The 26,968-nt window shown below is 37.3% G+C and overlaps 3 protein-coding genes across 3 annotated transcripts; all 3 read left to right on the top strand.

The window, feature by feature from the left end:
• Nucleotides 1-3,113: 3,113 nt before the first annotated feature.
• LOC311184970 (olfactory receptor 6C2-like) lies at nt 3,114-4,051 on the top strand (the record flags this gene model as incomplete). The annotated part of the gene is given in 2 exon segments (XM_084255305.1): nt 3,114-4,020; nt 4,023-4,051. Coding segments are annotated over 2 exon segments (936 nt in total).
• Nucleotides 4,052-9,452: 5,401 nt separating this feature from the next.
• On the top strand, nt 9,453-18,786 carry LOC311185538 (olfactory receptor 6C2-like; the record flags this gene model as incomplete). The annotated part of the gene is made up of 2 exons (XM_084256162.1): nt 9,453-9,560; nt 17,998-18,786. The coding sequence occupies 2 exons, from the start codon at nt 9,453-9,455 to the stop codon at nt 18,784-18,786; spliced, it is 897 nt and encodes a 298-aa protein (XP_084112288.1).
• Nucleotides 18,787-25,077: 6,291 nt separating this feature from the next.
• LOC311184944 (olfactory receptor 6C2-like) lies at nt 25,078-26,031 on the top strand (the record flags this gene model as incomplete). Its single annotated transcript, XM_084255279.1, has 1 exon — nt 25,078-26,031. The coding sequence occupies one exon, from the start codon at nt 25,078-25,080 to the stop codon at nt 26,029-26,031; it is 954 nt and encodes a 317-aa protein (XP_084111405.1).
• Between the last annotated feature and the right edge of the window lie 937 nt (nt 26,032-26,968).

The following is a 26,968-nucleotide window of genomic DNA, read 5'->3' as shown; positions in this document are numbered from 1 at the left end:
TTTTGTTTGTTAATTTGAATGTTTTATTTAACATTCTAGTTGCTTGGTCTCAGTAAAATGCCAGACTTCTATGCTTAAAGTTAAAATGATAATAATGTAGATATCTCAGAAAAAAGAACTGTTATTTCTGATGTTCTTTTGCTGTATAAAAGTAAAATGTGAAGTTATTAGATTCATTAGAAATATTTGTTGCAATCATAAGTAAAGATTTAGATCAATTTCTGTTTACTTTTTTTCCTTCATGGAAAGACCAATCATAGCCTGTAGTTCAAGTTCTTAAGAAAGGAAACTGAATGAGCTCACTAACATGCTTTGGAACAGAATATTATGATGGACATTCAGAGATGATGCCCCCTAGAGTAATTTTCACAAATCACTGTTTTTGCCAAAATATAACTATTTTTTCCTTCCTTATAAATGTCAGCTTAGATGCACTGTTGTCATCATAGTTCACTGAGCTAATAAAATATAAATACTACGGGAAGTGCACTAACAGCAAATACACCTGAATTCATTTGCTTTCACAAAGCCTGAATAACACCTGGATAGAACAGAAGACATATGTTGGTGATTAGAAAGGAGTGATGTTAAAACCTGGGCATGTATTGAGTTAGGTTGTTAGTGAAGTCCTGGGGGTTTAAGAATTTTCTGAATGTGTTTCGGAAGGTTCAGTTCCAGTGGGATTCCATGTAAAGTCTCCAGTTACTAGATAATGATGATTTCTTCTGAGTTCAGAGAAGAGAAGAAATAAAAGCTGTCTGAGAGTTTTAATATTAACAATAGAACTAAAAGTAGCATCATGTTTCAATGGCTGAAATTTGCATATCAAGGATAGCCCAGGAGAAAAAAAAAAAGAACATTTAGTATATTAAGTAGTGATGATGAGTATTTATGCTGTCCCTGATAGAGTGATAGGTATTTTTTGCTCAATAATGTCAATTTTTCAGGACAACCCAAGATTGTACATATTTATATCTGTGTTTTATACAGAAAAGAGCAGAGAATTCCTCCTCTTGCCAAGAATACTCAGGTAGGAAATGGGAAACACCAACTTACAGTTTTTGAGTCCAATAAGGATATCTAAGGGTAATTTGAATTTTGAAGACAGAAGATGTAAAGGTCTTTCCCTTACACATATAAATTTGGGAATCATCAGTCTACTTGAAGTTGTATTATTTATGAGAATATACTACAGTGAAAAAGGCAGAAAATACCCCAGAATATTTCAGGTATACTGACATTATTGAGATGGAAAGAGGAAAATAAGTTTTTTATTGGCAGATAAAAAATAAATGAGTAGAGAGAATTTAGCCTCTTTGTGGACCATTGGAACCAGCTTTCGTTTCATAAAGATTGAACAGTAAGTGACGAAAAGTAGGTGGCTTTATTGTCCACAATTTCAGTAGGTCATTCTTTCACTGATTAATTCCTCTTTTGTGAGTAACAACACTCTGTTTTTGCACCAGGGAAAAATGGGTTATCAGAGAAAATCTCACTAAGGCATAAACATTCAAGTAACCCATCACACATATCTGTCAGCTGATGGTGGTTATAACTGGATTTTGTTTGTAGATCCATTATAGGTTTCTAATGACAGTGGAATAGAGTCCTAACTGCCCTGCCAGATGGAGTTACAAAAGTCTTATATCAAAAGTATGCCCAGGTATTTACAACTTACCTGGAAAAAAATTAAGCTGTTTCATTAAAATGAACCACAGCTAAGTTTCATTTGGTAAGTATGGGAAAATCCTTGGGAAAAATGTGTCTCTTACTGTCACCAGTGATTACTTGTGGGGAAACAGTCTTATGCTGTGAATTGATCTATATCAAAGATTAAATGATAAAGAGTAAATTTTTGAAAATGTGTGAAATAGAGTGCAAAATTTTTTCCCCAATCATTGGGGTATCTCTCTGTTTTGGTTAATGTGTCTTGGGCTGTGCAGAAGTTTTTCAGTTTGATGTAATCCCAGGTGTTTATCTTTTCCTTGATTTTCTTTGCTTTGGGTGAGGAGTCTTTAAAGAAGTTACTGAGACGTATGTCTTGTAGTGTTTTACCTATATTTTTCTTCTATATATTTCATGATTTCAGGTCTTATGTCCAGTTGTTTTATCCATTTTGAGTTGATTTTTGTGCACAGTGAGAGGTAGTGGTAGTTTCATTTAGTGCATGTGTTGGTCCATCCCAGCCCCATTTATTGAACAAACTGTCCGGGTTCCATTGCATATTCTTTGCTCCTTTGTCAAAGAGTAGTTGTCCAGATAAGTGTGGCTTTACTTCTGGGCTCTATATGGCTCCATTGGTCTGTGTGTCTGTTTTTATTCTAATACCAAACTGTTTTAATTGTTATGGCTTTATAGTATAGCTTGAAGTTCGGCATTGTGATCCCTCCTTTCTGAGCCTATTTCCTGATTAATGTAAGATAACTAAATATACAGGAATAAATTATTACAACATATTTGTCTACATACTTTATATGGTGTCATAAAAATAGTGTTAACTAGGCAAAAAGCATATTAATACAGATTTTAACAGGACAAGTGTATCGCTATCAAAGAAAGGAAAGTGTTATGTCTATCAAAAAAAAATATGGAAGATGGAAAAAAACAAAGAAAAGAAAATGTGTGAAATGATCCTGTCATTTTTACTATATTGTTGCTGAATGCATCCTTAAGAAATTCTGTTACTGGCAAACCACAGATCATAACTAATTTGCAATAATAACATTGATTTCATATACCACTAATTATTTTAATGCAGTACATTAAAAATGGGTGATGGGAGAAGGGAGGCTAAAGGTTGTTTTTTTCTTAAAAATGTTATTTCTGATATGCAATTTATGTGTCGTGTGTGCATACATGTTAACCTGATTGCAATATAAATGTATTTCTCTTTATATGTTGTGCTCATCATGTTTGAGATGCAAGATTTTCAACCAATCAAGTGACCATTAAAGAAGCCAAGAGCATGGTATTAAAATAACATCATGAAGTCAAATAAATTCTATGGCTTGACTTTCAAAGCAAAAACCCTGTGAATAGAATATTCTCTCTCATTTTTGAGTCTCATTTCTACTAATTTTATACACAGTTTAAGAGTAATTCAGGAGCCAAGAATGAGAAACCACACAGCAATAACAACATTCATCCTCCTGGGATTGACAGATGACCCACAACTGCAGATTCTGATTTTCATATTTCTATTCATCTCTTACATGCTGAGTGTAACTGGAAACATGATCATTATCCTCCTCGTATTAGTGGATTCCCGCCTTAAAACTGCAATGTACTATTATCTCCAAAATTTTTCCTTCTTAGAAATTTCATACACTTCTGCCTGCATTCCTAGATTCTTGTACAGTCTATCAACAGGCGACAGGACCATTACCTACAATGCTTGTGTAAGCCAACTATTTTTTATATACGTGTTTGCGATATCACAATTTTTCCTCCTGACCATCATGTCCTATGATCGGTACGTGGCCATCTGCAAACCCCTGCACTATGTGACCATCATGAACCGCAGGGTCTGCAAAATGCTTGTTTTGTGCTGTTGGGTGACAACTTTGCTGTTGATGTTGCCACCATTTGTTTTGTTTCTGGGCCTGGAATTCTGTGACTCCAATGCCATTGATCACTTTGGCTGTGATGCTAATCCTCTGATGCAGATCTCGTGCTCAGATACTGGGCTCTTAGAGCAGATGATTATTTTCTGCTCTGTGGTGATCTTTATCTTGACTCTTGTGTGTGTGGTTTTGTCCTATGTTTATATCATCAGAACAATTCTAAGGTTCCCATCAGCCCAGCAAAGGAAGAAGGCATTTTCCACCTGCTCTTCCCACATCATTGTGATTTCCATCTCCTACGGCAGCTGTATCTTCATCTACATCAAACCTTCAGCAAAAGATGACATGACCATAAATAAGGGGATTACGCTATTAACTACATCCATCTCCCCCATGTTGAACCCATTTATTTATACTCTGAGGAACAAACAAGTGATACAAGCCTTTAAGGACTTAGTCACAAAATTGTACCCCTCTCAAGGAATTAGAGGAATGTTGAAGTAAGTAAGGGTCCATAATAATACTTACTTAAGTATCAACCCCATTTTACTACTTCTTGTTATAAATTTCTGCTTCTATTTAATACCAATTGTGAACAAGTCACTCTGTACCTCCCCTTACATATGACCTTCTCTTTTTTTTTTTTTGAAAAAATGCCACCAGAGCAAAAATGTTTAAGATAAGCAATTATCTGAGCCTCCCCGGTGGCGCAGCGGTTGAGCGCTGGGTTGTGAAGCTGCCCGCGGCCTCTGCAGCGCCGGTTCGATCCCCGGCTGCTTCCCGGCCCCCAGAGGAGGGTCCCACATGGTGCACAGACCTCTCCTGCCGCCCCCTGCTCCCCTCAGCAGTGTACTTCGGTCCTCTGCCTGCTCTGCTCCCCGCTCTGGCTCTGGTGAATTCTCTCACCCTCCCGCTCTTCTGACTGTACCCAGTGCATGTATAAATAAATAAATAAATCTTTAAAAAAAAATAACTTAAAAAAAAAAAAGAATAAGCAAATTGTCTGGGAATGTCAATCTCTAGCTCATCATCTCTCCTTAAAGGAAAAAAACACATGTGCTTTGAGAATGATGTTGAGAAGAACAATATTGTGATCTAATGAGAATATGCCTGTCTTGGAAATTGAAGAAATATCCTATTATTGGGATAACATTGTGACAGTTTCTTACAGTTTGAAGATTTCAGAGCATTTTATTTAGTTTTTTTTTTAAGATTTATTTATTTATACAAGCACTAGGGTACAGGCCAGAACGTGGGAGGTCGCGAGATTTCACCAGAGACAGAGCAAGGGACAGAACAGGCAGAAGGACCGAAATACACTGCTGAGGGGAGCAGCAGGCGAGACAGGAGAGGTCTGCCCTGCCATGTGGGAATCTCCCTGGCCGGCCATGAATCGAACTGGCTCTGCAGAGGCTGTGGACATCTTTACAGCGCTGCGCTCATCCTGCTGCATTTGGGAGTCCCATTTTTATCTAGTCTTTTACATGTTTACATTTTCCATACAAAATTTAGTTTATTTATCCAGGATTTTAAGAGAGAGTAATTACTATTTTTTAAAAGGAAAACAAGCTTGATAACATGAGGGTGAAATTTTTCTGTGGTTTTAAGAACATGTAATAATCTTACTGTCATGTATGAGAGAGTAGTGTTCAACTATCAAAATCATTTTAGAAATGAACTGTTTTGTTTTTTGGATATAAATTGTATTTTCTCTTAGGACTTTGTGGTGAGTTCATTGTCGAATATAAAGGAGTTAATATATGATGCTGGATACCAGAACCATGTGCTCTATGCAATGTTATTCCAATAAACAGAAAGCGTGTTGTACTCAGAAAATGGAGTTAGGCAGGTGTAAACTGTCCTGTCTGTGAGGAAGCTTATCCCCCCAGGCAGTGGTGACCACAGCCACTGTTAACCATAGGTTTATGTTAAAGCCCATTTGATAAGCAAAGAGACCCAGGATTTGTAATGAAGAAAAACAAATCCCAGATTTCTGAAAATTTTCTCACTTGGAGGTGAATTCAATGAATATATGACTTATTTAAATTGACAATCATGATGCATTATGAATGAATTCCAGCAAAATATTTTATTCTACTTCACCATCAAACAAGTAAAGGGTGAAACTTCTTCAGACCGTATTCATGGACTAAAGACGTTATAATTAAGGACTGCTTACATACATTTTCTTATAGTTCATGTCCTAAAGAGGAGTAACCTCATAGTCTTTGCATGATAAAAAATTTCATGTGTAACCTCGTATCGGACATTAAGCAAACAGTAAATGGCAAATAAACGCATGTGCATTTTCCTTGTGCTTCATGGCTGAACCTGTCAAGCAATGATATTGTAAGAACAGTCATTCTTATTTTCAAGATTTGAAAATTTTCCCTGAATATTAGATTTGTGTAATGCTTCCAGACTCCTTATTCTCTATCCTTTTTGTAGGGATAGACCACATTATGTAGAAAAATTATGATGCAAATCTATGCTAATAAGTTAAACAGTAATAATTGTTTACATGTAACTACATAAACACATGCTTATGTATATTGATATATTTTCCTGTATAAATGTATAAATTAGATATCAAACTATAGTTCATGTTTTCTTCAATTTCTTATCTGAGTAGAAATCTTGCCAGAAATTTGTTTTCTCATTGGCCAAGGTGTTGCATCTGATTATCCCCAAGGACACTGCTCCCACTGATGTCTCTGTAGGACTTTGGCAAAAATTCACTTCTCATTAGAGTCATTATCATGTTTGCAGTTTGGTCACAAAGGGCCCCAAATTCACCCAGATAGTCCTTGCGTGAGCATAAGAGACAGAGGACAAAGCATCGAAATTCATTTTGCAAAATTTATGTCCTGACATATCTGGAATTATGTCTGAAATATAAAAATCTCCTTGCCTTTATCAGACTTTTAAAATAAATGTTTTTATTCTAGTAGTAAGATTCGAGGAATTGGTTCTCAGAGGTATAGTGGAAGAGGCCATCAAAGAGTGTCTTGTGGGGAAATCATGGAAGACTCTGCTGTCATGTATGTTCTGAAAGATGTCGTGGAAATATGCAAAGCTCCATGATGGGCCATTTATGGACAGGCGGACTCTTCTTACACTTTTATTTTCATCTTGAGCTCTCAGGATTGCATATTCAACTAAAACCTTTTTTTTTGGTCTTCCAGCAGAGTAAGGATTTTTTGTTTGTTAATTTGAATGTTTTATTTAACATTCTAGTTGCTTGGTCTCAGTAAAATGCCAGACTTCTATGCTTAAAGTTAAAATGATAATAATGTAGATATCTCAGAAAAAAGAACTGTTATTTCTGATGTTCTTTTGCTGTATAAAAGTAAAATGTGAAGTTATTAGATTCATTGAAAGTGTTTGTTGCAATCATAAGTAAAGATTTAGATCAATTTCTGTTTACTTTTTTTCTTCATGGAAAGATAGCTCCAATCATAGACTAGAGTACAAGTTCTTAAGAAAGGAAACTGTATGATCTCACTAGCATTCTTTGGAACAGAATATTATGATGGACATTCAGAGATGATGGCCCCTAAATAATTTTCACAAATCACTATTTTTGCCAAAATATAATTATTTTTTCCTTCCTTATAAATGTCAGCTTAGCTGCAATATTGTCATCATAGTTCACTGAGCTAATAAAATATAAATATTACTGGAAGTGCACTAACAGCAAATACACCTGATTTCATTTGCTTTAACAAAGCCTGCATAATACCTGGATAGAACAGAAGACATGTGTTGATGATTAGAAAGGAGTGATGTAAAACCTGGGCATGTATTGAGTTAGGATGTTAGTGAAGTCCTGGGGGTTTAAGAATATTCTTAATTTGTTTCAGAAGGTTCAGTTCCAGTGGGATTCCATGTAAAGTCGTCAATTACTAGATAACGATGATTTCTTCTGAATTCAGAGAAGAGAAGAAATAAAAACTGTCTATCTGAGAGTTTTAATATTAACAGTAGAACTAAAAGTAGTATGTTTTAATGTCTGAAATTTGCATATCAAGGGTACCCCAGGAGAAAAAAAAGATAAGAACATTTAGTATATTAAGTAGTGATGATGAGTATTTATGCTGTCCCTGATAGAGTGATAGGAATTTTTTGCTCAATAATGAAATTTTTCAGGACAACCCAAGATTGTACATATTTATATCTGTGTTTTATACGGAAAAGAGCAGAGAATTCCACCTCTTGCCAAGAGTACTCAGGTAGGAAATGGGAAACACCTCCTTACAATTCATCAAAGAAAACTCTCACTAGGGCATAAACATTCAAGTAACCCATCACACATGGGTCAGCTGATGTTGGTTATAACTAGATTTTGTTTGTAGATCCATTATAGGTTTCTAATGACAGTGGAATAAAGTCCTAGCTGCTGTGCCAGATGGAGTTACAAAAGTCTTATATCAAAACTATGCCCAGGTATTTACAACTTACCTGGAAAAAAATTAAGCTGTTTCATTAAAATGAAACACAGCTAGGTTTCATTTGGTAAGTATGGGAAAATCCTTGAGAAAAATGTGTCTCTTAATGTCACCAGTGATTACTTGTGGGGAAACAGTCTTATGCTGTGAATTGATCTATATCAAAGATTAAATGATAAAGAGTAAATTTTTGAAAATGTGTGAAATAGAGTGCAAAATTTTTTCCCCAATCATTGGGGTGTCTCTTGTGCTGTGCAGAAGTTTTTCAGTTTGATGTAATCCAGGTGTTTATCTTTTACTTGATTTTCTTTGCTTTGGGTGAGGAGTCTTTAAAGAAGTTACTGAGACGTATGTCTTGTAGTGTTTTACCTATATTTTCTTCTATATATTTCATGATTTCAGGTCTTATGTCCAGTTGTTTTATCCATTTTGAGTTGATTTTTGTGCACAATGACAGGTAGTGGTCTAGTTTCATTTAGTGCATGTGTTGGTCCATCCCAGCCCCATTTATTGAACAAACTGTCCGGGTTCCATTGCATATTCTTTGCTCCTTTGTCAAAGATTAGTTGTCCAGATAAGTGTGGCTTTACTTCTGGGCTCTATTTGGCTCCATTGGTCTGTGTGTCTGTTTTTACTCTAATACCAAACTGTTTTAATTGTTATGGCTTATAGTATAGCTTGATTTTGCATTGTGATCCCTCCTTTCTGAGCCTATTTCCTGATTAATGTAAGATAACTAAATATACAGGAATAAATTATTACAACATATTTGTCTACATACTTTATATGGTGCCATAAAAATAGTGTTAAATAGGCAAAAAAGACAACATATTAATACAGATTTTAACAGGACAAGTGTATCTCTATCAAAGAAAGGAAAGTGTTATCTCTATCCCCCCCAAAAATAAATAAAGTAGGAAAGATGGAAAAAAAGAAAGAAAAGAAAATGTGTGAAATGATGCTGTCATTTATACTGTAGTGTTGCTGAATGCATCCTTAAGAAATTCTGTTATTGGCAAACCACAGGTCATAGCTAATTAGCAATTATAACATTGATTTCATATACTACTAATTGTTTTAATGCAGGACATTAAAAATGGGTCATAGGAGAAGGGAGGCTAAAGGTTGTTTTTTCTTGAAAATTTTATTTCTGATATGCAATTTATGTGTCATGTGTGCATACATGTTAACCTGATTGCAATATAAATGTATTTCTCTTTATATGTTGTGCTCATCATGTTTGAGATGCAAGATTTTCAACCAATCAAGTGACCATTAAAGAAGCCAAGAGCATGGTTTTAAAATAATACCATGAAGTCAAATAAATTCTATGGCTGGACTTTCTAACCTAAAACCCTGTGAATAGAATATTCTCTCTCTTTTTTTTGAGTCTCATATTTCCGAATTTCACACACAGTTAAGAGTCATTCAGGAGCCAAGAATGAGAAACCACACAGCAATAACAACATTCATCCTCCTGGGATTAACAGATGACCCACAACTGCAGATTCTGATTTTCATATTTCTATTCATCTCTTACATCCTGAGTGTAACTGGAAACATGATCATCATCCTCCTTATATTAGTAGATTCCCACCTTAAAACTGCAATGTACTATTTTCTCCAGAATTTTTCCTTCTTAGAAATTTCATTCACTTCTGCCTGCATTCCTAGGTTCTTATACAGTCTATCAACAGGTGATAGGAACTTTTCGTACAATGCATGTCTAAGCCAGCTGTTTTTAACAGACCTGTTTGCAGTAACGGGATTTTTCCTCCTGACCATCATGTCCTATGATCGGTACGTGGCCATCTGCAAACCCCTGCACTATGTGACCATCATGAACCCCAGGTTCTGCAAAACTCTTGTCTTCTCCTGTTGGCTGACAACTTTTTTGTTGATATTCCCACTATTTCTTATGTTTTGGGGCCTGGAATTCTGTGACTCTAATGCCATTGACCACTTTCTTTGTGATGCTAATCCTCTGCTGAAGATCTCATGCTCAGATACTTGGCTCCTAGAGCAGATGGTTGTTGTGTGTTCTGTGTTGATCTTCATCATCACTCTCGCCTGTGTGATTCTGTCCTATGTTTATATCATCAGAACAATTCTGAGGTTCCCATCAGCCCAGCAAAGGAAGAAGGCATTTTCCACCTGCTCTTCCCACATGATTGTGATTTTCCTTTCCTACGGCAGCTGTATCTTCATCTACATCAAACCTTCAGCGAAAGATGACATGACCATGAATAAGGGGATTACACTCTTACCTACATCCATCTCCCCCATGTTGAACCCATTTATTTATACTCTGAGGAACAAACAAGTGATACAAGCCTTCAAGGACATGGTCACAAAATTGTACTCCTACCATGGAATTAGGGCAGTGTTGAAAAAGGGTCCAAAATAATAGTTTCTTAAGTTTCATACGTTTTTACTTCTTCTTGATCTACATTTCTGCTTACATTTACTACAAATTGTGAGCAAGTCCTTCATAAGTCTTATTTATGACCCTCTCCATTTTTTTGAAAAATGCCACATGAAAACAGAATGTTTAAGAATCAGCAACCATCTGCCTGAATATGTCTTTCTCTACCTTCTTTTATCTACTTAAATGAATAGACACATATCTGCTTTGAGAATGACATTGAGAAGAACAATATTCTTATTAAATGAGTATATGATTGTGCTTTGGAATTGAAGAAATATCTTAACGGTAAAACATCGTTATACTTCTTATGGTTTAAAGTTTTGCTTGGTATATATTTTAATTTGTTTAAAGTCTAAATAGTTTTTGATGTTTATCATGATTTTGCTGTTTACACACCCAATGTGGCTACTCAGTTCTGATCCTAGTCCCCAGGACCCACACCCCTATGAGGACACTGTGGGACACGCTAGCAGTTTTAAGGCAAGTCACCTGCGATGTCACTGGCAAGTAAAGGAGGGGCAAAGCTCTACCTTTACTCTGTGCTTCCCATCCTACCAGCCTCCTTCTCTAACATGACATGATGATCTATGTAAAGATATCCCCGAAGAATCCTAAAATATTCATCTAAATATTCATCTGAATAAATTTGAAGGTGTATTTGTCTTCATTCGAGCCCTCATGAAATTGATAGTGTTCCATTTAGCATATCATTACATAGATTAAAAATGGTCCCTGGAATGTAAACTGGTCCAGGCACTATGGAAAACTGTGGAAAGCACTAAAAATTGATCAACCATGTGATCCAGGAATTCTACTCTTAGGAATGTACCCTAGAACACAAAGGCACTCATGTGAATGGAAACCTGTGCCCTATGTTTCTTGCAGCACTATTTACCATAGTCAAGATAGGAAAAGAACCCAACTGTCCCAAAATGGAGGAATGAATGAAGAAGATGTGATATATACACACCATAGAATGCTACTTACCAATCAAAAAAGATAAACTCATGCCATTTTTGGCAACATGAGGGAACTTGAAAGGATTATGCTAATCAAGTGAAGTCAGGAGAGTGATAAATATTGGATGTTTTCCCTTATATGTAGACTATGGAGAAACTGAGCAAAACGTCATGAAAAAGACAAAACTTGCAAGCTGACCATAGATCTGAGGTGTAGAGCAGGGGAGGGGAATGGACAGGAGTCAAAATGGGAGGGAAGAGCACAAGGGACTTTGGTGATGGGTCATAGGTGCCGGGGTGGGGAGTATGGGGACTAAACCTGATGTGAGAAATCAAAAAAAGAATTAACAACGATGTGAGAAAATAAATGAGTTAATTTAATTACAAAGGAACAACTACACCCTAGAACTGGCCACACTGGAACCTTAGTACCTGGCAGGGTGCCCCACCCCCCCTCCCACGGATGGGCTGCCCACTAGCCATTGCAAGTGCCTTCCCACTGTTGCTGTAGGGGGCATGGGGCAATCTATCTCAGCTAAAGGGGGTCACCCAGGGGTTGCATTCTTAAAATCTTTGACTCTTTTGGCCCTCAGACTTGAAAGATATAAGCTTACTTTTTCTCTGCAATACTGCCTGGGCGTGAACAGACTAGAGAACCAAGAAATTTGACCTAATAAAGCAAAGTATAGTCATCTGGATCCAAAACTGCAAAAGGCAAGGCATGTGGCAGTTTGATATCAACCACTTTTTACTTTTTTCACACTTTGTATTCTGAGTAGAAGAGTTGCCAGAATTTTGTTTTCTCCTCAGGCCAAGTTGTTGCATCTTCCTCTTTTTTTTTTTTTAATTTAATTTTATTTATACAAGAACCAGGGTACAGGTGAGATGCACGGAGGTCTGAGAGGATTCACCAGAGACAGTGGGGAACAGAACAGGCAAAATGATGAAATACACTACTGAGTGGAGCAGCGGGAAAGACAGGAGTGGTCTGCTCGCCATGCAGGTAGCTCTGAGGCCGGCAGGGATTGAACAGGCGCTGCAGAGCCTGGGGATAGCTTCACAGCGCTGCGCTCAACCTGCTGTGCCACCAGGGAGGCCCATTTTTATGTAGTTTTTAACATGTTTAAGTACTCTATACACAATTTGGTATATTTATCCAGGATTTTAAGAGACTGAATTACTATTTTTTAAAAGGAAAGCAAGCTTGAATATAAGGGTGAAATTTTTCTGTGGTTCAAAGAACATGTAAAAATCTTTCTGTCATGTATGAGAGAGTAGTGTTCAACTATCAAAATCATTTTAGAAATGAACTGTTTTGTTTTTAGGTATAAATTGTATTTTCTTTTAGGACTTTTTGTGGTGAGTTCATTGTCGAATATATAGGAGTTAATATTTGATGCTGGACCCAGACCCATGATGCTATGTGCACTGTTACTCCAATAAACAGAGAGTGTGTTGTTCTCAGAAAATCAAGTGAGGAAGGTGTAAGCTGTCCTGTCTTTGAGGAAGCTTATATCCTCCCAGGGAACTGTGGCCACACCTATTGTTAACCATTTGATAAGCAAGGAGACCCAAGGCTATTTAATGAAGAAAGACAAATCCTGTATTCTCCACATGGAGGTGAATTCAGTGAATGTATGGGTTTTTTTTTTAAGTTGACAATCATGATGCATTATGAATGAATGCAAACAAAATATTTCAGTCATCTTTACCATCAAACAAGTAAATGGTGAAACTTCTTCAGAGATGTATTCATGGACTAAAGAGATTATAATGAAGGGCTGCTGAAGTACATTTTCTTATTTCTTTTTATTTATTTATTTATTTTTATAATAAATTTTATTGTTATATTCCCCATACAATTGCAGTCCCCCCATTCTGACCCCAATCCCTCCCCTCCCGCCACCGCCCCCTAAAAGTGTCTCTGGTTCATAGTTTTTTGTTGATTTTGATTTTCACTTTCTTATAGTTATTCATTTTCCTGGTCCCTTATTTAAGTTTTCTAGATTCCTGCTATGAGTGAGACCATCCGGTATTTTTCTTTTTCTTTTTGGCTTATTTCGCTGAGCATGATCCCTTCCAGCGCCATCCATGTTGCTGCAAATTGCATGTGTTTATCTTTTTTGAATGCTGAGTAATATTCCATGGTATATATGGACCACATCTTCTTGATCCAGTCATCTATTTTTGGGCATTTGGGTTGTTTCCAAAGCTTAGCTATTGTAAACAGTGCTGCTATAAACATAGGGGTGCAGGTGCTCTTTGGAATTGATGTTTCTGTGTCCTTTGGGTAAATACCTAGGAGTGGAATTGCTGGATCCTATGGAAGCTCTATGTTTAGTAGGTCCAGAAATCTCCACACAGCTTTCCACAGTGGTTGGACCAGTTTGCACTCCCACCAACAGTGCAGAAGAGTTCCTTTTTCTCCACACCCTCGCCAGCATTTGTTGTTGCTAGTTTTTTTAATATGTGCCATTCTCACTGGTGTAAGATGGTATCTCATGGTAGTTTTGATTTGCATTTCCCTGATGGCAAGTGATGTTGAACATTTTTTCATATGCCTGTTGGCCATTTGCATTTCCTCTTCAGAGAAGTTTCTTTTTAGCCCTTCTGCCCATTTTTTGACTGGGTTATTTTCTTTGTTGTTGTTGAGTCTCATCAGCTCTTTGCAGATTTTTGTGATCAGTCCTTTATCATTAGTGTTGGGTGCAAAAATGTTCTCCCAGTTGGTGGGGTTTCTCTTTGTTTTTGTTATTGTCTCTTGCTGTGCAGAAGCTCTTTAATTTGATGTAGTCCCAGCTGTTTATCTTTGCCTTCACTATCACTGCTTTGGGTGATGTGTCTGTAAAGATGTCTTTGATGTGCAAATCACGTAGTGTTTCGCCTATATTTCCTTCTATATATTTTATGGTTTCAGGTCTTATGTCTAGTTCTTTAATCCATTTTGAGTTGATTTTTGTGTATGGTGTGAGGTAGTGGTCAGGCTTCATTCTTTTGCATGTAGCGACCCAGTTTTCCCAGCACCATTTATTGAACAAACTTTCTTTGCTCCAATGCATAGTCTTTGCTCCTTTGTCAAAGATTAGTTGACCATAAATCTGTGGGTTTATTTCTGGATTTTCTATTCGATTCCATTGGTCTGTATGTCTGTTCTTGTTCCAATACCATGCAGTTTTGATGATTATGGCTTTGTAGTAGAGTTTGAAGTCTGGGAGTGTAATGCCTCCATTCCCTTCTTTTTTTTTCAGGAGAGCTTTTGCTATTCGGGGTTTTTTGTGATTCCATATGAATTTCATCAATAATTGTTCTATTTCTTTGAAGAATGACATTGAAATTTTGATTGGAATAGCATTGAATCTGTATATTGCTTTTGGAAGGATGGCCATTTTAATAATGTTTATTCTTCCAATCCACGAGCGGGGGATGTCTCTCCATTTCTTTGTGTTGAAGTACATTTTCTTATAGTTCATGTCCTACAGATGTGTGACTTGATAATCTTTGTATGATGATTTCTTTTTTTTAAAAAAGATTTATTTATTTATGCACACAAGCACTGGGCTACAGGCCAGAGGTGTGGGAGGTGAGAGGAGTCACCAGAGACAGAGTGGGGAATGAAATGGGCAGATTGACTGAAATACACAGCTGAGGGGAGCAGCAGGTGAGACAGGAGAGGTCTGCTGGGCCTTATTGGTAGCTCCCTGGCCGGGGATCGAACTCGTGCTGCAGTGGCTGCATATAACTTCATAGGTTGAGTCTTAATAACCCCTTGCGCCACTAGGGAGGCATCTGTATGATATTTCTGTTAAACTAAATTTAAAAAATTTAGGTGTAACCTTGTTTCACCTGGACGTTAAACAAACAGTAAATGGCAAAGTGAAATGCAAGTGCATTTTCCTTGTGCATCGTGGCTGAGCCTGTCAAGCAATGAAGTTGTAAGAACAGTCATTCTTCTTATTTTCAAGATTTGAAAATTTTTTCTCAATATTAGATTAGTGTAATGTGTCTAGCCTTACTATTCTCTATCCTATTAGTAGGGCACAAGCTACATTATGTAGAAAAATTAGGATGCAAATCTATACTAATATGGAACATTGTAATACTTTTATGTGTAACTACATAAACATTATTATGTATATTGATATGTTTTCCCAAAAAAGCTAGATATATCAAACTATGTTTCATTTTTTGTTATCTGAGTAGAAGTCTTGCCAGAAATTTGTTTTCTCCTTGGCTAAGTTGTTGCATCTTATTGTCCCCAAAGCAACTGCTCTCACTGGTGTCCTTTAGGACTTTGCCAAAATTCACTTCTCATTAGAGTCATTATTATGTTTGCACTTTGGTCACAAAGGGCCCTTTATTCACCCAGATGGTCCTTGCACCTCTACAATACAAATGACAAAGCATCTAAATTCATTGTATAAAATTGATGTCCTGAGATATCTGGAATTATCTTACTGAAACTTAAAAAATTACATTTGTTAACCTTTTAAAATAAGTTTTTTGTTCTTGTACTAAGATTCCCCAGAGTTCCAGTGGAAGAGGACATCGAAGAGTGTCTGTGTGGGAATCATGGAGACCTGCTGTTATGTATGCTCCAAAAGCTAGTGGAAACATGCAAAGCTCCATGACGGGCCATTTATTTACGGACTGATTCTCCTTACACTTTCATTTTCATCTTGAGTTCTTGGATTGCATAGTCAACTAAAGCTGCTTTGGTCTTCCTGGAGAGTAAGTATTTTTTTGCGTGTAAATTTCAGTGTTTTTATTCAACATTCTCATTCTTTGGTCTCAGTAAAATATCAGACTTCTATGTATACAATTAAAATGATAAAATGAAAAGAAGAGTTATATCTGTTGTTATTTTGTTTTATAAATGTAAAATATAAATGTAAAGTGATTGATTCATTAGAAATATTTGTTGCATGCATCAGTAAGGTTTTAGATCAGTTCCTGTTCTTTCTTTCTCTTCATAGCAAGAGTAGCACAGGTCTCAAGATATAGTAGAGGTCTTAAGAAATGAATGGAATGATTTCATGAGATTCTTGAAACAGAATAATATGATGGACAGTCAGAAGTGATCTGCCCCCTAGTGTAAAAGTTTCACAAATGACAATTTCTGCAGAAATATAGCTATATTTTCCTTCATTATAAGTGCCACGTTTACCACTATATTGTCACTATAGTTCACTGAGCTCATTAAAGGTAAATACTCCTGGAAACACACCTGTAGAAAATACACCTGAATTTATGTACTTTATCAAAGCCTGCATACTATCCAGATATAACCCAAGACATGCATTGGTGACTAGAAAGGAGCGCTGTGGGATCTGGGACATGCATTGATTAGGATCCAGAGAAGTCCGGAGAGATCACCTGAGAGGAGAGAGTGTACATTGCACAACAATGAAGAATGATGTACATGTATATTAAAAAGAATTTTCTTATTTTGTTTCAGACGTTCAGTCCCACTGGGATTCCATGTAAAGGCTCCCGATTATTAGATAATAGTGAGTTCTCCTGACTGTGATCAGGGCTCCTTTGATGAAATGGTCCTTATAAACCTTTGCTGTCTGACACATGGAAGATGGCTAGTGTCTGCTGTGAGTGTCTTGTAAAGTGAAAATAAACATAAATTGTTCAGGAACCAGAAAAACACACATTCAAGGTTCTTGTGAATATAATCTATAGCAGGTACTTGCAAATTTCATATTACAAACTGATGATATTTTCAGTGCAGGATCCTATTCCTTATCACGGTTGAAAATCCCAAGACTTGGATTCTTTATTTACAAAATATCCCATTTCATTAATGACATATTTGTGGTTGAGAAAGAAACAGAAACATAGAAATACCTATTGCCTCGTATACAAAATTGTAGCGTCCCTGACCTGGTCTTCATTACTCAAAATGGCAATCATTGAAAGTGATGTAAATTCATCTGTCCAATATGGGTAAGAAAACCCAGTGGTCACCTTGGGTGTTGCTTTTTGTCCAGATACATTAGCATAAATTTTAGAGGAATAAATATTGAAATGAATGAGGAGATATAAGATTTCAAACCAATCAAGTGACATTTAAGGGATCCAAGAGAATGGTTTCAAAATAACATCCTTTTTTTGTGTCCTTTGGGTAGATACCTAGGAGTGGAATAGATGGGTCATATGTAAACTCCATTTTTAGTAGTTTGAGGAACCTCCATACAACTTTCCTCAGTGGTTGGACCAATTTGTATTCCCATCACCAGTGTGGGAGAGTTCACTGGTGAATTGGTGGTGAGAATTTCACAGGGAAGTCATACATTGTACAAAAATGAAGGATAATATAATAAAATTATATTTACAAAACCCAAAATAATGTCATTAAGTCGAATATATTACATGGCTTGATTGTTCCAAGCCAAAATCTTGTGAACAGGAAAATATTTTTCCTCTTTTCCTCTGTCTGATTCTCTAGTTTTCCTTAGAGCCTGAGAGGAAGTCAGGAGCCAGGAATGAGAAATCACACAGTGATAACCACCTTCATCCTCCTGGGGTTAACAGATGACCCAGAAATGCAGATTCTGACTTTCATATTTCTACTAATTGCCTACATGCTGAGTGTAACTGGAAACCTGACCATCATCCTCCTCGTATTACTGGATTCCCACCTTAAAACTGCAATGTACTATTTTCTCCAGAATTTTTCCTTCTTAGAAATCTCATTCACTTCTGCCTGCATTCCTAGATACTTGTACAGTCTATCAACAGGTGACAGGACCATTACCTATAGTGCTTGTGTAAGCCAAGTATTTTTTATATATGTGTTTGCAATAACACAATTTTTCCTCCTGACCATCATGTCCTATGATCGGTATGTGGCCATCTGCAAACCCCTGCACTATGTGACCATCATGAACCGCAATGTCTGCAAAATGCTTGTCTTGTGCTGTTGGGTGACAACTTTGCTGTTGATATTGTCACCATTTGTTTTGCTACTGGGCCTGGAATTCTGCAACTCCAATGCCATTGATCACTTTGCCTGTGATGCTAATCCTCTGATGCAGATCTCGTGCTCAGATACTGGACTCTTAGAGCAGATGGTTATTGCCTGTTCTGTGGTGATCTTCCTCATGACCCTTGTGTTGGTGGTTTTGTCCTACGCTTATATTGTCAGAACAGTTCTAAGGTTCCCATCAGCCCAGCAAAGGATGAAGGCATTTTCCACCTGTTCTTCCCACATGATTGTGCTTTCCATATCCTATGGCAGCTGTATCTTCATCTACATCAAACCTTCAGCAAAAGATGACATGACCATGAATAAGGGGATTACACTCTTAACTACATCCGTCTCCCCCATGTTGAATCCATTTATTTATACTCTGAGGAACAAACAAGTGATACTGTTATAGGACAGGAAGAGGGGTAGCCCAAGCCCCCCAAACCTGCCTATTCTAAATGGGTTCTGCCATCCGCCGCATCAACACAAAACATATGAGACTTTAATGGGAAGGAACTTTAATAAAACTAGGAAACAATACAGGTAAGGCAAAGAGTCTAGTTTCTAAATGAAGCACCCAAAGTTACCCATCCCCTCGTGGGTAAAACTCCATCCAAATGGGATCGGCCCAGAACAAGGCCCCAAAGCCTGCTACAAGTCTAAAGCATCTTCCAGTGGGGACCCACAGAAAAGGGTCACAAACAACCGGGCAAGCCCGGAAGGAAAAGAGCAAAATCAACATCAAGATAAAAGCTGCCATGGTCACCTCCCCATGGGTCTCACCCACATCTGTGTCACCCAGTCTACGACCAAAAAACAAGCGCAGTTTCTTCACGTGTCTCTAGGCTCCATCCTGCTTCCTTCCTCAGTCTCTTCTGCTTCTCCTCCTCCTGCTCAGCTCCACCCTCCCTTGGGTGGGGCAGGGAACCTGGAACTTCCCCCTTTCCTGGGGACCACCCTGTTACAATACAAGCCTTTAATGACTTAGTCACAAAATTGTACTCCCCTCAAGGAAGTAGAGGAATGTTGAAGTAAGGGTCCATAATAATATTTACTTAAGTATCAACCCCATTTTACTTCTTGTTATAAATTTCTGCTTCTATTTAATACCAATTGTGAAGAAGTCACTCTGTACCTCTCCTTACATACAACCTTCTCTTTTTTTTGAAAAAATGCCACCAGAGCAAAAATGTTTAAGAATAAGCAATTATCTGTCTGGGAATGTCAATCTCTAGCTCGTCATCTCTACTTAAAGGAAAAAACACATATGCTTTGAGAGTGACGTTGAGAAGAACAATATTGTGATCTCATGAGAATATGCCTGTCCCTTGGAAATTGAAGAAATATCCTAGTAATGCAAAAACATAGTGACAGTTTCTTACAGTTTGAAGATTTCAGAGCATTTTATTTAGTTTTTTTTAAAGATTTATTTATTTATACAAGCACTAGTGTACAGGCCAGAGGCATGGGAGGGCGTGAGAATTCACCAGAGACAGAGCAGGGGGCAGAACAGGCAGAAGGACTGTAATACACTGCTGAGCGGAGCAGCCATGCCATGTGGGAATCTCCCTGGCCAGCCAGCGATCGATCGAACAGGTGCTGCAGAGGCTATGGACAGCTTTACAGCGCTGTGCTCATCCTGCTGCGTTTGGGAGTCCCATTTTTATCTAGTGTTTTACATGTTTAAATTTTCCTTACAAAATTCAGTTTATTTATCCAGGATTTTAAGAGAGAGTAATTACTATTTTTTAAAAGGAAAACAAGCTTGATAACATAAGGGTGAAATTTTTCTGTGGTTTTAAGAACACGTAAAAATCTTACTGTCATGTATGAGAGAGTAGTGTTCAACTATCTAAATCATTTTAGAAATGAACTGCTTCGTTTTTTAGATATAAATTGTATTTTCTTTTAGGACTTTGTGGTGAGTTCATTGTCGAATATAAAGGAGTTAATATTTGATGCTGGACCCAGACCCATGTGCTCTGTGCAATGTTACTCCAATAAACAGAAAGCGTGTTGTACTCAGAAAATGGAGTTAGGCAGGTGTAAGCTGTCCTGTCTGTGAGGAAGCTTATCCCCCCAGGCAGGGGTGGCCACAGCCATTGTTAACCATAGGTTTATGCTAAAGCCCATTTGATAAGCAAAGAGACCCAGGATTTATAATGAAGAAAAACAAATCCTGTATTTCTGAAAATTTTCTGCACTTGGAGGTGAATTCAATGAATGTATGATTTTTTTTTAAATTGACAATCATGACGCATTATGAATATATTCCAGCAAAATATTTTATTCTACTTCACCATCAAGCAAGTAAAAGGTGAAACTTCTTCAGAAACGTATTCATGGACTGAAGGCATTATAATGAAGGACTGCTTACAAGCATTTTCTTGTAGTTCATGTCCTAAAGAAGAGTAACTTCATGATGAAAAATTTCATGTGTAACCTCGTATCGGACATTAAGCAAACAGTAAATGGCAAATAAACGCATGTGCATTTTCCTTGTGCTTCATGGCTGAACCTGTCAAGCAATGATATTGTAAGAACAGTCACTCTTATTTTCAAGATTTGAAAATTTTCCCTGAATATTAGATTTGTGTAATGCTTCCAGACTCCTTATTCTCTATCTTTTTTGTAGGGATAGACCACATTATGTAGAAAAATTATGATGCAAATCTATGCTAATAAGGAAAACAGTAATAATTGTTTACATGTAACTACATAAACACATTATTATGTATATTGATATATTTCCCTGTATAAATTAGATATCAAACTATAGTTCATGTTTTCTTCAATTTCTTATCTGAGTAGAAATCTTGCTAGAAATTTGTTTTCTCATTGGGCAAGGTGTTGCATCTGATTGTCCCCAAGGACACTGCTCCCACTGATGTCTCTGTAGGACTTTGCCAAAATTCACTTCTCATTAGAGTCATTATCATGTTTGCAGTTTGGTCACAAAGGGCCCCTAATTCACCCAGATGGTCCTTGCGCGAGCATGAGAGACAGAGGACAAAGCATCGAAATTCATTGTGTAAAATTTATGTCCTGATATATTTGGAATTATGTCTGAAATATAAAAATCTCCTTGCCTTTGTCAAACTTTTAAAATAAATGTTTTTATTCTAGTAGTAAGATTCGAGGAATTGGTTCTCAGAGATATAGTGGAAGAGGCCATCAAAGAGTGTCTTGTGGGGAAATCATGGAAGACTCTGTTGTCATGTATGTTCTGAAAGATGTCATGGAAATATGCAAAGCTCCATGATGGGCCATTTATGGACAGGCGGACTCTTCTTACACTTTCATTTTCATCTTGAGCTCTCAGGATTGCATATTCAACTAAAACCTTTTTTTTTTGGTCTTCCAGCAGAGTAAGGATTTTTTGTTTGTTAATTTGAATGTTTTATTTAAAATTCTAGTTCCTTGGTCTCAGTAAAATGCCAGACTTCTATGCTTAAAGTTAAAATGATAATAATGTAGATATCTCAGAAAAAAGAACTGTTATTTCTGATGTTCTTTTGCTGTATAAAAGTAAAATGTGAAGTTATTAGATTCATTAGAAATATTTGTTGCAATCATAAGTAAAGATTTAGATCAATTTCTGTTTACTTTTTTTCCTTCATGGAAAGACCGCACCAATCATAGCCTATAGTTCAAGTTTTTTTTTGTTTTTGTTTTTGTTTTTATGATTTATTTATTTATATATACAAGCACTGGGTACAGTCAGAAGCACGGGAGGGTGAGAGAATCCACCAGAGCCTGAGCAGGGAGCAGAGCAGGCAGAAGGACCGAAGGACACTGCTGAGGGGAGCAGCGGGCGGCAGGAGAGGTCTGCGCGCCATGTGGGACCCTCCTCCGGTGGCCAGGGAGCAGCCGGGGATCGAACCGGTGCTGCAGAGGCTGCAGGCAGCTTTGCAACCCAGCGCTCAGTCTCTGCGCCACCAGGGAGGCCCTGTAGTTCAAGTTCTTAAGAAAGGAAACTGAATGAGCTCACTAACATGCTTTGGAACAGAATATTATGATGGACATTCAGAGATGATGCCCCCTAGAGTAATTTTCACAAATCACTGTTTTTGCCAAAATATAACTATTTTTTCCTTCCTGATAAATGTCAGCTTAGATGCACTATTGTCATCATAGTTCACTGAGCTAATAAAATATAAATACTACTGGAAGTGCACTAACAGCAAATACACCTGAATTCATTTGCTTTCACAAAGCCTGAATAATACCTGGATAGAACAGAAGACGTGTTGATGATTAGAAAGGAGTGATGTTAAAACCTGGGCATGTATTGAGTTAGGTTGTTAGTGAAGTCCTGGGGGTTTAAGAATTTTCTGAATGTGTTTCAGAAGGTTCAGTTCCAGTGGGATTCCATGTAAAGTCTCCAATTACTAGATAATGATGATTTCTTCTGAGTTCAGAGAAGAGAAGAAATAAAAGCTGTCTGAGAGTTTTAATATTAACAGTAGAACTAAAAGTAGCATCATGTTTCAATGGCTGAAATTTGCATATCAAGGGTAGCCCAGGAGAAAAAAAAAAGAACATTTAGTATATTAAGTAGTGATGAGTATTTATGCTGTCCGTGATAGAGTGATAGGTATTTTTTGCTCAATAATGTCAATTTTTCAGGACAACCCAAGATTGTACATATTTATATCTGTGTTTTATACAGAAAAGAGCAGAGAATTCCTCCTCTTGCCAAGAATACTCAGGTAGGAAATGGGAAACACCAACTTACAATTTTTGAGTCCAATAAGGATGTCTAAGGGTAATTTGAATTTTGAAGACAGAAGATGTAAAGGTCTTTCCCTTACACATAAAAATTTGGGAATCATCAGTCTACTTGAAGTTGTATTATTTATGAGAATATACTACAGTGAAAAAGGCAGAAAATACCCCAAAATATTTCAGGTATACTGACATCATTGAGATAGAAAGAGGAAAAGAAGTTTCAGCTTTCGTTTCATAAAGATTGAACAATAAGTGATGAAAAGTAGGTGGCTTTATTGTCCACAATTTCAGTAGGTCATTCTTTCACTGATTAATTCCTCTTTTGTGAGTAACAGCACTCTGTTTTTGCACCAGGGAAAAATGGGTTATCAGAGAAAATCTCACTAAGGCATAAACATTCAAGTAACCCATCACACATGGGTCAGCTGATGTTGGTTATAACTGGATTTTGTTTGTAGATCCATTATAGGTTTCTAATGACAGTGGAATAAAGTCCTAACTGCTGTGCCAGATGGTGTTACAAAAGTCTTATATCAAAAGTATGCCCAGGTATTTACAACTTACCTGGAAAAAAATTAAGCTGTTTCATTAAAATGAAACACAGCTAAGTTTCATTTGGTAAGTATGGGAAAATCCTTGGGAAAAATGTGTCTCTTACTGTCACCAGTGATTACTTGTGGGGAAACAGTCTTATGATGTGAATTGATCTATATCAAAGATTAAATGATAAAGAGTAAATTTTTGAAAATGTGTGAAATAGAGTGCAAAATTTTTTCCCCAATCATTGGGGTGTCTCTTGTGCTGTGCAGAAGTTTTTCAGTTTGATGTAATCCCAGGTGTTTATCTTTTCCTTGATTTTCTTTGCTTTGGCTGAGGAGTCTTTAAAGAAGTTACTGAGATGTATGTCTTGTAGTGTTTTATCTACATTTTCTTCTGTATTGTTGTTTGAGGTCTTATGTCCAGTTGTTTTATCCATTTTGAGTTGATTTTTGTGCACAATGACAGGTAGTGGTCTAGTTTCATTTAGTTGCATGTGGTGGTCCATCCCAGCCCCATTTATTGAACAAACTGTCCGGGTTCCATTGCATATTCTTTGCTCCTTTGTCAAAGATTAGTTGTCCAGATAAGTGTGGCTTTACTTCTGGGCTCTATTTGGCTCCATTGGTCTGTGTGTCTGTTTTTATTCTAATACCAAACTGTTTTAATTGTTATGGCTTTATAGTATAGCTTGAGGTTTGGCATTGTGATCCCTCCTTTCTGAGCCTATTTCCTGATTAATGTAAGATAAGTAAATATACAGGAATAAATTATTACAACATATTTGTCTACATACTTTTTATGGTGTCATAAAAATAGTGTTAAATAGGCAAAAAGCATATTAATACAGATTTTAACAGGACAAGTGTATCGCTATCAAAGAAAGGAAAGTGTTATCTCTATCAAAAAAATAAAATATGGAAGATGGAAAAAAACAAAGAAAAGAAAATGTGTGAAATGATCCTGTCATTTTTACTATATTGTTGCTGAATGCATCCTTAAGAAATTCTGTTACTGGCAAACCACAGATCATAAATAATTATAACATTGATTTCATATACCACTAATTGTTTTAATGCAGTACATTAAAAATGGGTGATGGGAGAAGGGAGGCTAAAGGTTGTTTTTTTCTTAAAAATTTTATTTCTGATATGCAATTTACGTGTCGTGTGTGCATACATGTTAACCTGATTGCAATATAAATGTATTTCTCTTTATATGTTGTGCTCATCATGTTTGAGAGGCAAGATTTTCAACCAATCAAGTGACCATTAAAGAAGCCAAGAGCATGGTTTTAAAATAACATCATGAAGTCAAATAAATCCTATGGCTTGACGTTCAAAGCAAAAACCCTGTGAATAGAATATTCTCTCTCTTTTTTGAGTCTCATTTCTCCTAATTTTATACAGAGTTAAGAGTAATTCAGGAGCCAAGAATGAGAAACCACACAGCAATAACAACATTCATCCTCCTGGGATTGACAGATGACCCACAACTGCAGATTCTGATTTTCATATTTCTATTCATCTCTTACATGCTCAGTGTAACTGGAAACATGATCATCATCCTCCTCGTATTAGTGGATTCCCGCCTTAAAACTGCAATGTACTATTATCTCCAAAATTTTTCCTTCTTAGAAATTTCATACACTTCTGCCTGCATTCCTAGATACTTGTACAGTCTATCAACAGGCGACAGGACCATTACCTATAGTGCTTGTGTAGGCCAAGTATTTTTCATAGATATGTTTGCAATAACACAATTTTTCCTCCTGACCATCATGTCCTATGATCGGTATGTGGCCATCTGCAAACCCCTGCACTATGTCACCATCATGAACCGCAGGGTCTGCAAAATGCTTGTCTTGTGCTGTTGGGTGACAACTTTGCTGTTGATGTTGCCACCATTTGTTTTGTTTCTGGGCCTGGAATTCTGTGACTCCAATGCCATTGATCACTTTGGCTGTGATGCTAATCCTCTGATGAAGATCTCGTGCTCAGATACTGGGCTCTTAGAGCAGATGATTATTTTCTGCTCTGTGGTGATCTTCCTCATGACTCTTGTGTTTGTGGTTTTGTCCTACGCTTATATCGTCAGAACAATTCTAAGGTTCCCATCAGCCCAGCAAAGGAAGAAGGCATTTTCCACCTGCTCTTCCCACATCATTGTGATTTCAATCTCCTATGGCAGCTGTATCTTCATCTACATCAAACCTTCAGCAAAAGATGACATGACTATAAATAAGGGGATTACGCTATTAACTACTTCCATCTCCCCCATGTTGAACCCATTTATTTATACTCTGAGGAACAAACAAGTGATACAAGCCTTTAAGGACTTAGTCACAAAATTGTACTCCCCTCAAGGAAGTAGAGGAATGTTGAAGTAAGTAAGGGTCCATAATAATATTTACTTAAGTATCAACCCCATTTTACTACTTCTTGTTATAAATTTCTGCTTCTATTTAATACCAATTGTGAACAAGTCACTCTGTACCTCTCCTTACATACGACCTTCTCTTTTTTTTTTTTGAAAAAATGCCACCAGAGCAAAAATGTTTAAGAATAAGCAATTATCTGGGCCTCCCCGGTGGCGCAGCGGTTGAGCGCTGGGTTGTGAAGATGCCCGCGGCCTCTGCAGCGCCGGTTCGATCCCGGCTGCTCCCCGGCCACAGGAGGAGGGTCCCGCATGGCGCGCAGACCTCTCCTGCCGCCCGCTGCTCCCCTCAGCAGTGTCCTTCGGTCCTTCTGCCTGCTCTGCTCCCCGCTCTGGCTCTGGTGAATTCTCTCACCCTCCCGCGCTTCTGACTGTACCCAGTGCATGTATAAATAAATAAATAAATCTTTTAAAAAAAAAACTTAAAAAAAAAAAGAATAAGCAAATTATCTGTCTGGGAATGTCAATCTCTAGCTCATCATCTCTCCTTAAAGGAAAAAACACATGTGATTTGAGAATGATGTTGAGAAGAACAATATTGTGATCTCATGAGAATATGCCTGTCTTGGAAATTGAAGAAATATCCTATTATTGGGATAACATTGTGACAGTTTCTTATAGTTTGAAGATTTCAGAGCATTTTATTCAGTTTTTTTTAAGATTTATTTATTTATACAAGCACTAGGGTACAGGCCACAGGCGTGGGAGGTCGCAAGATTTCACCAGAGACAGAGCAGGGGGCAGAACAGGCAGAAGGACCGAAATACACTGCTAAGGGGAGCAGCAGGCGAGACAGGAGAGGTCTGCCCTGCCATGTGGGAATCTCCCTGGCCTGCCAGGAATCGAACTGGCTCTGCAGAGGCTGTGGACAGCTTTACAGCGCTGCGCTC

This window comes from Talpa europaea (assembly GCF_964194135.1).
Source record: "Talpa europaea genome assembly, chromosome: 15".
Lineage (NCBI taxonomy): Eukaryota > Metazoa > Chordata > Mammalia > Eulipotyphla > Talpidae > Talpa > Talpa europaea.
This window is presented reverse-complemented; position numbering and strand designations above follow the sequence as displayed.